Here is an 11,410-nt window from a genome sequence, read left to right as displayed (position 1 = left end):
AGAAGAAACACCCGAGAAGAACGAGGACACCACAGCCTTCTTTAAATGCAAATGCAAAAGCAAAAGACAAAGCACATTTTTTAAAACTTTAATGGACTTCAATCAAGTTCGTTCCAAGGAATTCCTGGGACTGGGCTCCATAGCTGCTTTACATCGAGTAGTACATCAAAATAAAATAAAATCAAGAACCATTGTCTTTAACAAAATGACTTTGTAAACCCCACCGACTCAGTGTGTACAGCTGAATTTGTATTGAGTCTTTCAGCGCTCCCTACACTTGTTCAGAGCAAATGCCTCAAGAGGCACTGAATGGAAAACTCATGCATCTGAAACAGTTACTGCCGTTATCAGGATAATCACCGACAGGCAAAAATGACCTCTCGGCCGTTCTAGACCAGACGACAAAACACCAAGAAGGAGAAAAGTCTTGAAGAACTATACATTACTAATTTTTCATGTAAGCTGTATACAGCGAATCGAAACCAGAAGCACAGAAGAATATTTAATGCCCAAACACCCTCATTTGAATAAAGTGTAATTGTAAAAAATACAATTTGAATGCTACTTCCTTATTGTAGATAATGATGGCACAGAAATGGACATGAAAATACTTTTTGCTTATAAAAATGTAGCATTTTCATTTCAGACAAACAATAGGGAAATGTAACACTACCCATGCTGGAAGATGAGTGATATACCTTCACAACAACTCAAGTTCAATCCCTCACAAAAGTCCTCAGCACCACATTACACCAACTTCAAACCACTTCTCTCAACATGCATTTTCAAGCGTCAAAGTTTCAGATACAGAAAAGATTATGCAATGTCTTTCCATGACTAGATCTCCTACAAAAGCATCATAAATATGAAAATACATTTTTTTAAAAGAACATCTTGCATTGTAAAAACTTATTTGATTGCCTCATTCTGACCAAATCTGGTATCTTCAATCAAAAACATGAAGCCTTTTGCTGGTATGAAAATTGGCATTTAATTTTCTCTTCAGTCTTTGTGCTATACATTTGTTCACTTTAGTATGCAAGTTGGATAAAGCATTAAGGACTTCCATCAGGTCAAATTAGAATATTCTTAATATTTCTGTAAAATGGTATATACAATTTCCCTTTATTTTAAAAATATATAAATGGCAATTCCGTTTTGTAACGAGAATGTACCCTATTTATTTTCCGATCCGTGTACATAAATATTTAAATAACGTTCTCCCAAAAGAACATAACTGGCAGGACTGGTCATTAACGACATCCTTTTTAGCACACCAACCATTCGTGCCTGCATTGCAAAACGCAACACGCTTCCCCAGGCTTCACGCTAACCACAACTGAAATGTAACCAACACCACACAGGACTTTGTACAGGTGCAGCACATCCAACGTGACGCCAGCAGACGTAGTTACTACAGCTACTGCACAGGCTACTTTTACAGATCCTAGACGCAACGGTCAACGCACACAGACGTGATACTACATCTTAGCATCAAACGAGGAGGCCAATGTAGGGACCAGATGTTCGGGATTCAGGATGCAGTTCGGGGCTCGACTGTGAAGCAGGGGGATAATGGTTGGGACAACACAAAACATGATATTCCAGGTCTAAAAATAGAATCTCTCTCGTAACTGGGCAACAGTTAAATACAAACGCATGCAAGGGCGTGGGACGTGTCCACCGCGCCCGTAAGGCATGGTCCCGCGCCGCTCAGCCAGTGGCTACAGGGGCCTGGGCTGCTCCGGCAGCCGCGGGCCCTGGCGCGGCGCTGAACAGCAGCTTCCGCATGATGCCGGTGTAGAAGGGGCTGTACACCTGCATGTTGAAGCGCACCACCCTGGCGAAGTGGGCTCCCAGCTCCGCCAGCTCCGGCTGAACGAAGGAGAGGCCTCCGGGAACGGTGGGGGGGGCGGGGTGGGAGTTGGGAGTGCAAAGGAAGCGTCCGAAGTAAAGCTGGACCCTCTCATCTGGAATCATGGAATGGGGAGAGGACACGGATTTACTCGGATATAAAAGAGTTAAGGAATTTCACAGAGTCACTGCGGATCCCATACCGGCACCATGGAAGAGTCACCTCTGCCCGGGAGGTTTAATCCCTCCCCCCCCCACCAGTAAAGACTTCATCACAAAAAAAAACTTTAGATGAAATCAAAATAGACTTCAAAGGGCCTTAAGGATGAAATAATTTCCCACTGAAGAGCAGCCCGACTGGGACACAGAAGTTCGCGTAGGGAGCTGCGTCAGCAGGCGTAGGCTGCAAAGGAACGGGTAAGGGTTTATTCCTGCTGAAAAGAGGAGGGAAACAATGCGTCAGCTGTGGAGCCTTCTTCACGCACCTAAAGAAGGCTCCAGAGCTGACGCATCGCTCCCCTCTTCTTTCCAGCCGGGAATAAACCTTTACTGGGCCCCTAACTGGGCTACGTCATGCTGCTTTCCGCCTGCTGCTCCTGCTCTGGAGCGACGGGGCCCCAGATACAGCCCAGGAAGGTCAAGGAGACACCCGTGGTCCGTGTGCAGAAGGGTGGCTGAGCCGCTCAGGCAAATCCAGGGCCCAGCCCTGCTCGTGCTCAGCTCCTCATACCTGTCATTACTTCCAATGAAACGCCAAGCAAGACCGAGACGGTGTTATAAACAAGAACAAGAAGGAGACTGTGAAGCATTTATACTGAAACCAGAAGTTTCTGAATCTGGTCTTGTTGCGGAAAAGCTAGTCACGGCCTGCGCAGATCCACCAGCGCCAGGCCATACTGATCGCTTCTGTGTTTAACCGTTATTGATTGGAGCCAGCGAGAACGCAATGCCCCACATTTATCTTCCCTAATGCATTGCAATTGTAATTTTAAAAAAATACAGGTTCCCCACTTCACTCTGCAGACCAGGCAGTGCATTGTAAAGAGAACCTTAGCAGATGGAGAAGTTTTACAGTACCTATCAGGCTGCTGATGGGGTTGTTCTCCTCAGTAATGCTGCAGATCTGTCCCTTCAGTGAGAGCTGGACCTCAGCAGGCAGTGCAGGATAGCCACGCTCAGACAGAGACTTGTTCAGCTCTGAACAAATCTGAGTACTGACATTCTCAAGAGCCTCCGTCATGTTAAAGGACCTGAAAGAAAAAGCACACACAACCAGCTTTTCAAACAGGAACAACTTTAGATCAGAAACGCCAACAAAGCAACAACCCAGAAAGATAAGGTTTCTATAAAATGATACCACAGAACAGGGACGACGTACACAAATGTATGTAAAGGTGAATATATATGCAAGGAGAATAAGAAAACATACAACAGTACATTACCTCAACAACAGTATAGCCAAAACAAGAACTCGTTTGTTGCTCATCCAAAGCTGTAAGTTTTCAAGGAGGCAGATATTGCTATTTAAAATTTAATAAAGCTTGATTATTTGATTCCGATAGGAGCTTAATTTGAGCTGGCCGAAATAACAAGGCTGCGTCCCTTCGGCAGGGGGAACGCCTGTGTAACTTACGGGCTGTGCACGCCCTCCAGGAGAACGCTGGCGATCCTCTTCAGCCGGTCTGCCAGCGCAGGCAGCCCCGAGACGGACCCGCCGACGGTATTGTAGACAACGAGCAGGACGCAAGCCACAGCCTTGAGCAGGCCCAGCCTCTGCTGCAGCTCCCGCAGACGGACCTCATCGGTCATCAGGGTCTGGGGGAAACGCAGAGCGCTGGGGGGGTCAGGAATCTGCTCTGAACCCACCCCTTCTTCCTCTGATCCGGACAAGTTTGCACGGCTCATTCTTATTTGATCTATTCTGGCTGTTACAGAATTGCTGGCGTGCGTTAAGAGTGGTACAGTATGCGAAGATGTTTTGGTGAGGGGGGTGCAGTTCATTATTGGCTCAATAATTATAATTATTGTATATTTGTATTGCTTTTGTAACTGAGTGCTCTCCCCTAACCAGATTCCATGCAGCTGGTTTTGATGGCAGGTACTGAACTTGAACGCGAGAGCTTGCAGGGTCTGGTGTGAGCGAACCGTGAAGCGGTTTCTTACTCCTCCTCCTCCCCTTGCTCTGCTGCAGCCCTGAGCCAGGAGCTCAGCGCGAGGCCCTTGGCGATGAAGAGCACGACGCAAATGCCAGCGCGGCTCGCACTTTAAATTCCTCGTGACCAGAACGCGGCGAGTGAGAATTATGCGGATGGTTAAGTCCCCAGATTTCCATTAGACAGCGGCCCCTCAGCGCACCTCTCTGCGGCGCGACGCCACCCCTCTCAGCAGTGCTCAGCAAGAGACGGACATTCACCTCCGGCAGCGCTCTCTTCCGGTAGTCCCAGCTCAGCAGCTTCACGTAACCCGTGTTCAGTACCACAATCGGGCTGGGGATGGCGCTGGTGGCTTTCGGAGGTCCGGACTCCTGGGTGGCGATGGGCTTGGCAGACATCAACTCCTCTATCGTCTCCTTTATCCATTCAGTCGTGTGGTCCAGCGCACCTGAATTAACACCCACACACACTGCATGACTCGCAAGGGCAGCAGTGCAGTTTCATGTTACTTCGTTTCCACACCTCCTGCCACTGGAAACTGGAAGAATGTTGAATATGCTTGTTCAGGGCTGGAACAGCCTCTTATACTTCCTGATAGAACGCCAACCAGGTCTGTGACACCCAGCTGACTGTCCACTGTCGCCTGGGGAACCCCAGTCCGCTGGCAGGCAGCGACACGACCCAGACTCGAACCCGCGTCACCTGGATGACAGAGCTCCACATCCACCTGGGCGCAGGCGAGCGCTTTTAATGGGCGAGACCCTCAGGAGGACTTTAATGAGCCCAAGAAAGTTTGGGCGCGAGACTGAGATTTTGAAATATTTCAGAGAATAAAGCCCTTCAAAAGAAGGGAATCTCCACGACGTTCTGAATCTGTCGGAGCAGGGCACACCCGGATGGTGGCCCGTCTCATTCACAGCACTGCCTGGCACACAGCACTCAAGACAGCGACGCCAGATAGGAAGCTATTTTTATATACATCGAACATCAGAAAATAAGAACAATTGTTTTAAATGAAAAACGGGCAAACCTTGTTAGCCCTCTGCTGTCCCAAACATTTAAATACTTTCCTCCCCATCTCTTTGTAAGCTTCTAAGGAACCACTAATCTTGTTGTTACCGTACACACACAGGTATCTCACACATCACCTGTTAGAGGGGACAGGTGCTCCATTAACTCTCCCCAGCCTGAACACTCATGAATACTCGTCTACACATTTAATACAGCTCTTTGTCTACTGTCATTCCATCCGTCTGCAGCAGAGACACATAATCCTCTCCTGTTCTAGCAGGCGCAGCAGGGCTAGTCATCGACCAGTGTGTGCAAACATGCTATTTGAACAGTTACAAGCACTTCCCTGGTTACCGCCAGTAAAAGGCAGTCTACTGGTCTTACCCAGTTGGGAAAAAAAGGCTTTTTCCATCACCTTGACATTAACGCATGCAAGTGTTTCCCCATCTGAACTGGAACACCACCTACAAAATGTGGCGAAATGCAGCCTTAGTACAGATTTTAGATCTTTTTAAACAGCTCCCAACTTTTTTCATTATGTTGAATGTGCAATGTCCACCTCAGTGTTCACCACACTGCTTCACCCTGGGTGGCGGTGTACCATTCTGCAAAGCAGGACACTGTTGTCCTCAGGCCCACCTATAAGGCTCTGCATGGCTTGGCACCTCAGAACCTGTCTGAGCTACTATCGCCCTACTCCCCACATCGCAACCTTCGCTCTTCTAATTCTGGTCTCCTGTCTGTCCCCCAAGCCCGTCTACACTCTGTGGGTGACAGGGCCTTCTCCTGTTATGCCCCCAAGCTCTGGAACTCTCTGCCCAAGGATATCATAGAGTCACCTTCTCTAAACTTGTTCAAATCCAGACTCAAGAACTTGTTCTTTAGAAGAGCCTTTACTGAACTGGTTCTGCGTCTGCCCCTTTACAAGGTGCTCCATTCAAAACTGCACCAGCAAAAACCACTCAGGTGGATAATTAATAAATCCAATGTCAATCAACCCAGCTGGATAATAGAGGATCGAAGGGCAAAGGGCAAATAACGAAAGAGCATAAGTTTTACACACGTGACTTCTATGCATTTTCTGTGGCCGTCCTCTCGCAGGGTAACTGCAATATTTTGTGTCGCAAGTACACAATTCCTAACTCACAAACCCACGAGGCGATGTCGTCAAAGACGCAAGACAAACCCACTCACTGGGAGTCTTCTCCACGATGCTCTGGAACTTGGCTCTTTCGTACTCAATGGAGTGGTACTGGAGCTGAGGCCGGAGGCTCTGGATGGTGTAATTAACCATATCCATCTTCATAAGGTCCAGGACGCGGAAGATCTCCCTGGGGGGGGTTAAAAACAAAAAAACAAACCAAAGAAGCATCCAGCACAAACACCCTTGTTCGATAAGGAGGCATTTCAAATTCAAAGCGCTACTTTGGAGTAATAGCTACACCGTACCACCATACGGTTGACAGCATTAAGACTCAGCGAGATGCTTACTGAAACTAGACGCAATGCATATCAATTGACAAGACTCCGTTTAAGAAGATCTCTAGGCCATACCAGGAACAAAGCACTGCCACGCCCCCCATCCCACACACACACCCACCCACGAGGATTCTGCCACCTACCTGAACAGGGACACGACGCTCCCAGAATTCTCCTTCAGCTTCCGGACCTCCTCGTCCCGCACGGGCGCGCACAGCTTCCCCATGATGAAGACGATGTAGTCGGCCAGCGCGCGGATGTCCAGGGCCTCGTTGTCCACCTGCTGCCGGATCAGGTCCATGTCCAGCACCTCGCAGATCAGGTTCCGGAGCCGGTTGGCGCCGGGATTGAGGAAAGACAGCAGGGTCTGGAAGAGGCGGGGGGGCGGAACAGATCCGATACCCCAGCATCGCGGCGCAGGGCAGGTTACAAACTAGAGGGGGGGCGCCCCGCAGCTCGGCTAGCCCGCTGGGTTGCTTGTGACCCACCAGACGAACACGCGGCCCCAACCAAGCCCATATTTCTCTGCCAGCGCACCTCCCAGCCCGGTCTCGCGCAGTCACGATCGGCTACACGCACAAGGGCGAGGCCGCGAACGCGTCGCCCAGCGCAGACAGAAACGGGCACGGCCCGACTTCGGCCGGCAGGTGCACAGCTCTCAGTTAGGAGTGTCGGTGCTCCTCATACACGCCGCTCTTCAAGCTTTAACCGCGCAGGGTCACTCACAGTTTACAAACTCAAAAGTTAAAAACGTTTACCAGCCTATAAATAGCCGGCCCCCTTACTTCTGCATCTACGTTCCCGAATGATTTAAAAGCGCCAACATGCATTTTCCTTTTCACAAGCCTTTGACGGGGTCTCCAGAAATAAAAAAAACCAAAGCTTCCAAACAGAGCACACAGATACCGATTTGAAGGCACGGCCTTTTCATATGCTGAGAACGTCACACGAGCGGTCAGGCTTGGCAGTCGTTAAGAGGAAGCAGTCGGCGGACAGAGGCGCCCACGGGAGACTCACCTCTTTGATCTCCTCCAGCAGGCGGATGGCGTACTCGTACTCGGGAGGGTCGTCGTTCAGCTCGGCCTCCAGTCGATCCCAGAAGGCCTTGTGGACGATCTCTTTCACCCTCCTTTCCAAGCTAGAGAGGGGAAAACCCAGAAGAAGCATTCGCTATGCACGAAAAAGGACGACGGGGCCCAAGCAGAGTTTAGCACCAGAGAGAAAAGTAAAAAGAAAGTGTGAAAGCACAGCGTTGTCCCCCGTTTCTTCCACGGCCTGCCAGCTGAAGCAGAGCCCCCGATTCAAACTTCTTGTGTGCAACCGCAGCCTGCATTTCAGCAGTTTCTGAAATCGATCATCTACCCATTTTTATACACAGCTTCTTACACCAGGACTGGAAACTCATCCAACAAGGTACCACAGCTCAACCAGTGACCGAGCATGCATCCAGGATACTGCAGGTGCTACTGTAAAAGTCCACCACAACACGAGAACGCTTTTTGTTTCGGCTTTCGCCCAAAACCGAACAGATTCCGAAACGGCGCATCGACCACCCCGTGGGGGCGTACCTGCCCTGAGGTAGGTCGGGCTGTTTCACGTGGAAGTCGCCGTTCACGATTATCTCGTGTGCCAGGCTCAGGTTACTCAGGTCTCGTGCAGACACCATCAGCTCGTCGAACGTCCCGGGTTTCGGGGGGCTTGCTAGAAATAAAAAAAACACACACACACACATCCCCATGAGAGGCCACTTACTGCAGAGTTCTAGCACTACTGTAAAATAGCTGTACCACTCAGACATGAGCGAGGGTCTTCACTCTTGTCCGTCAACCCACAGTTGTGTGTACAGTACAGCCAGCAGCTGTATCACTCCCAGCCGGCAGCCCCCTGGAGCTCAGCAGGTGTGAGCCTGGCCAGTACCTGGCTGGGAGACTCCTGGGAAAAACTAAGGCTGCTGCTGGAAAAGGTGTGAGTGGGGCCAGCAGGGGGCGCTCACCCTGAGGTCCGTGTGGGCCCTAATGCCCCAGAGTAGTGACAGGAACAGGGCTGTCCTTCGGAATGAGATATAAAACTGAGGTCCTGACTCTCTGGGGTCATTAAAAATCCCAGAGTGTTTCTCGAAAAGAGAAAAAGAGTTACCCCAGCGTCCTGGTCAAATTTCCCCCTGGCCTTTAACAGTCATGGCCTCCTAATAATCCCCATCTATAAACTGGCTCCATCACTCTGCTCTCCTCCCCACTGAGAGCTGGTGTGTGGGGAGTGAACTGGTGCACTGTGGCTGCTGTCGCATCATCCAGGTGGGGCTGCACACTGGTGGTGGTGGAGGGGATCCCCATTACCTGTAAAGAGCTTTGAGTGGAGTGTGCAGAGAAGCGCTATATAAGTGTAAACAATTATTATTACTACTAAAGAGGCCAGGACGGCGCGGAGGACACGGCGAGCACGCAGGGGTACGTCCTCTCCGGAGGGACTCACAGGCCGGGGAGCTGAGCCGGCTGGAGGCGTCGCTGCTGAAGCTGCGCCGGGAGCTCTCGCCGTCGCTGGAGGAGCCCGTACTGTCGCGCCGCACCGCGGGGCCCGCGTCCTGCTCCGTCTCCGGGTCCGAGCTGGCGGAGGGGCGCTCGTCCTGGAGAGGCATCGCGTCCTGCGTGGGGGACCGGAGAGGCGCCGCCGCCCGTGAACCTCAGCGCGACCGCAACAGCCCACGCGTGCGTGCGTGCGTTTCTCCCCCCACCTGTCGACCGACCCCAAACCCCACTTTCAGGCTCCCTTATCTATGGAATCTATGGCCGGGAGAGCCGACACTTTCATCTCCGTGTGTTTCATCCCGTCGCGCAGGCCGCTGCTCAAGACCATCAGCAAGTCCGCTCGTTTATTTTGCCGGACCTGCCTCCACTGTGCCGTTTATAGCGCCGTTCACTGACCACAACGCTGCACATGAGCGGCGGCGGCTGCCTATGCGACAAAAACCGGAGCAGACGATGCTTATGTTTACTACCGCCGCCGCCAGAACGCGCGTGGGGGGGCGTTCGTCACCCCGTGACCCCGGGAGTCACGCGGCCCCGCTGGAACAGCTGCTCGGTGACCATGGCAACGGCCGGGACTCTGTAAACAAACCGGCGCTGCGGCCCGGCCGGGTCTCCCACACGAGATGTCAAGGCGAGGGGCCATGAAACACGTTAGCGAGCCGCCGGCAGCACGACGAGGTCCTGACGTGTGGCTTCGCCCTGACCTGACCGAGGCAGCCCGGAAAAAAGTTACCGCTTTTGGAACGATTTCGGGTCGAAACTAGCGACACGACAGATATCCATTACCCTCATGCGCAGCATGAAGTATTGCCCGAGTTTCACAAAGTGCTGCCAGCGCTGGAGTGGGACACCATGGCGCAAACCAGAGGTCTCCGTTTTAAAGAAAGATATACCCTACGTTTCAGTGATGCTACTAAATCCCCCCCCCCAACACACACATTTTGTTTTTTTAATTGATTCCTTCGCGGTACCGCGCAGGCAACTGAGGACGCTGCGTCTCGCTACATGCGAGTGAGCTCTTCAGACACAGCAGCGCGCAAGCCGGCCAGGTCTGCAGTTCGATCCCAGCACCATAACACGGGGTGGGATCTGATCCGATCTGCGCCTGAGGCTCCAGACGCACAGGATACTGCGGGACTCGCGCTTGTATATAGCGCACCCAGGCTGTACAGTATATAGGGCGTACAGGGTGTAGGCAGGGCGCACCCAGGCTGTATATAGCGCACCCAGGCTGTACAGTATATAGGGCGTACAGGGTGTAGGCAGGGCGCACCCAGGCTGCATATAGCGCACCCAGGCTGTACAGTATATAGGGCGTACAGGCTGTAGGCAGGGCGCACCCAGGCTGTATAGTATATAGGGCGTACAGGCTGTAGGCAGGGCGCACCCAGGCTGTATATAGCGCACCCAGGCTGTGCGAGCGATGCAGGAAGCCTGTTTGTCCTCGGGCTGCGAACGGGGAAGGTTCGAGAACAGCGCCGCGCGGGTTCGGAGAAAACCAGCCCCTCCGCCGCGCAGAGCGGCCCGCGGCGGGGAGGCCAGAGCGCAGCCTAGCAACCATACCCCTCCTCCTCCTCGAGCCGCCCCGCCTACGTCACCCTGCGGCCCACGTGATCAGAGCCCCCAGCACCAAAACAAGAACTGGGACGGACCCGCAGGACCGAGCCGGGCAGGGACGGCGAGGTCCAGTCGCCTCACCACAGGGCGGCACGGTTACCGTCGGAAAGCGCCGGGTCTACGGGCTAACCGACTAGAAATGCTCTAATCCCTCGCAACCAGTAACCCTCTTGCACAAGGTTTCTCGCGGCTGAGCTTGCAACATGTTGTTGTTTCGTCTAAACGGATCAGAACCAGAAGATTATTACTCTACATAACCTGCTTAGTCAACACAAGAAGACAAACCTCAGATTACAAGTTGTTTTTTTTCCCCCGAAAACACCGCACAGATGTTCCCGACCGCTGGCAGCTCTCAAGGCCCGCTGCGCTGTCTCGGGAGTAAACAACGCGTTATTCCTGCTAAGACAGCACCTCGCCGTTAGCATCACCAGCGCCCGCCCACAGATTTCCCCAAACAAGTTTTTCTTCTTTCTTAAAGCCAACGGTACCTTAACTTCCCCCCAAAACACCGAAGAACACAGGGCACCGACCCGCGAAAGAGCCAGATTAGTGACTGAAATCTTGATTATTGTTAAAAGTCGTCGCTAAATTACCTTTAAGAAGCCTCCTGCTAACGGAGACTCGGTATCAAAGGAGAGCTATATTAAGGTGTCTATCTCGGGAAGAGATACTTAGTGTCCGGACGCTGCGCTCTGCACAGTTTAAAGATCCTGATGTCCCAGCTGGCCAACACGCTACTATTTATGTTACACTCGGGATGGCCCATCGGTG

At 51.8% G+C, this 11,410-nt stretch overlaps 1 protein-coding gene across 2 annotated transcripts; it reads right to left on the bottom strand.

Moving 5' to 3' along the window:
• Nucleotides 1-72: 72 nt before the first annotated feature.
• tcp11l2 (t-complex 11, testis-specific-like 2) lies at nt 73-11,367 on the bottom strand. Of its 2 annotated transcripts, none has more exons than XM_069192832.1 (10): nt 11,233-11,367; nt 8,970-9,138; nt 8,066-8,198; nt 7,515-7,635; nt 6,641-6,864; nt 6,213-6,349; nt 4,268-4,455; nt 3,488-3,669; nt 2,932-3,104; nt 73-1,970 (listed from the first exon to the last, which is right to left on the bottom strand). In XM_069192832.1, the coding sequence occupies exons 2-10, from the start codon at nt 9,130-9,132 to the stop codon at nt 1,714-1,716; spliced, it is 1,578 nt and encodes a 525-aa protein (XP_069048933.1). In that variant the 5' UTR covers nt 9,133-9,138; nt 11,233-11,367; the 3' UTR covers nt 73-1,713. The 2 variants fall into 2 exon arrangements, with proteins under 2 accessions (XP_069048933.1, XP_069048934.1); XM_069192833.1 differs by lacking the exon at nt 11,233-11,367 and adding an exon at nt 10,925-11,184.
• Nucleotides 11,368-11,410: the final 43 nt, after the last annotated feature.

Source organism: Lepisosteus oculatus, chromosome 7 (assembly GCF_040954835.1).
Source record: "Lepisosteus oculatus isolate fLepOcu1 chromosome 7, fLepOcu1.hap2, whole genome shotgun sequence".
Classification (NCBI taxonomy): domain Eukaryota; kingdom Metazoa; phylum Chordata; class Actinopteri; order Semionotiformes; family Lepisosteidae; genus Lepisosteus; species Lepisosteus oculatus.
This window is presented reverse-complemented; position numbering and strand designations above follow the sequence as displayed.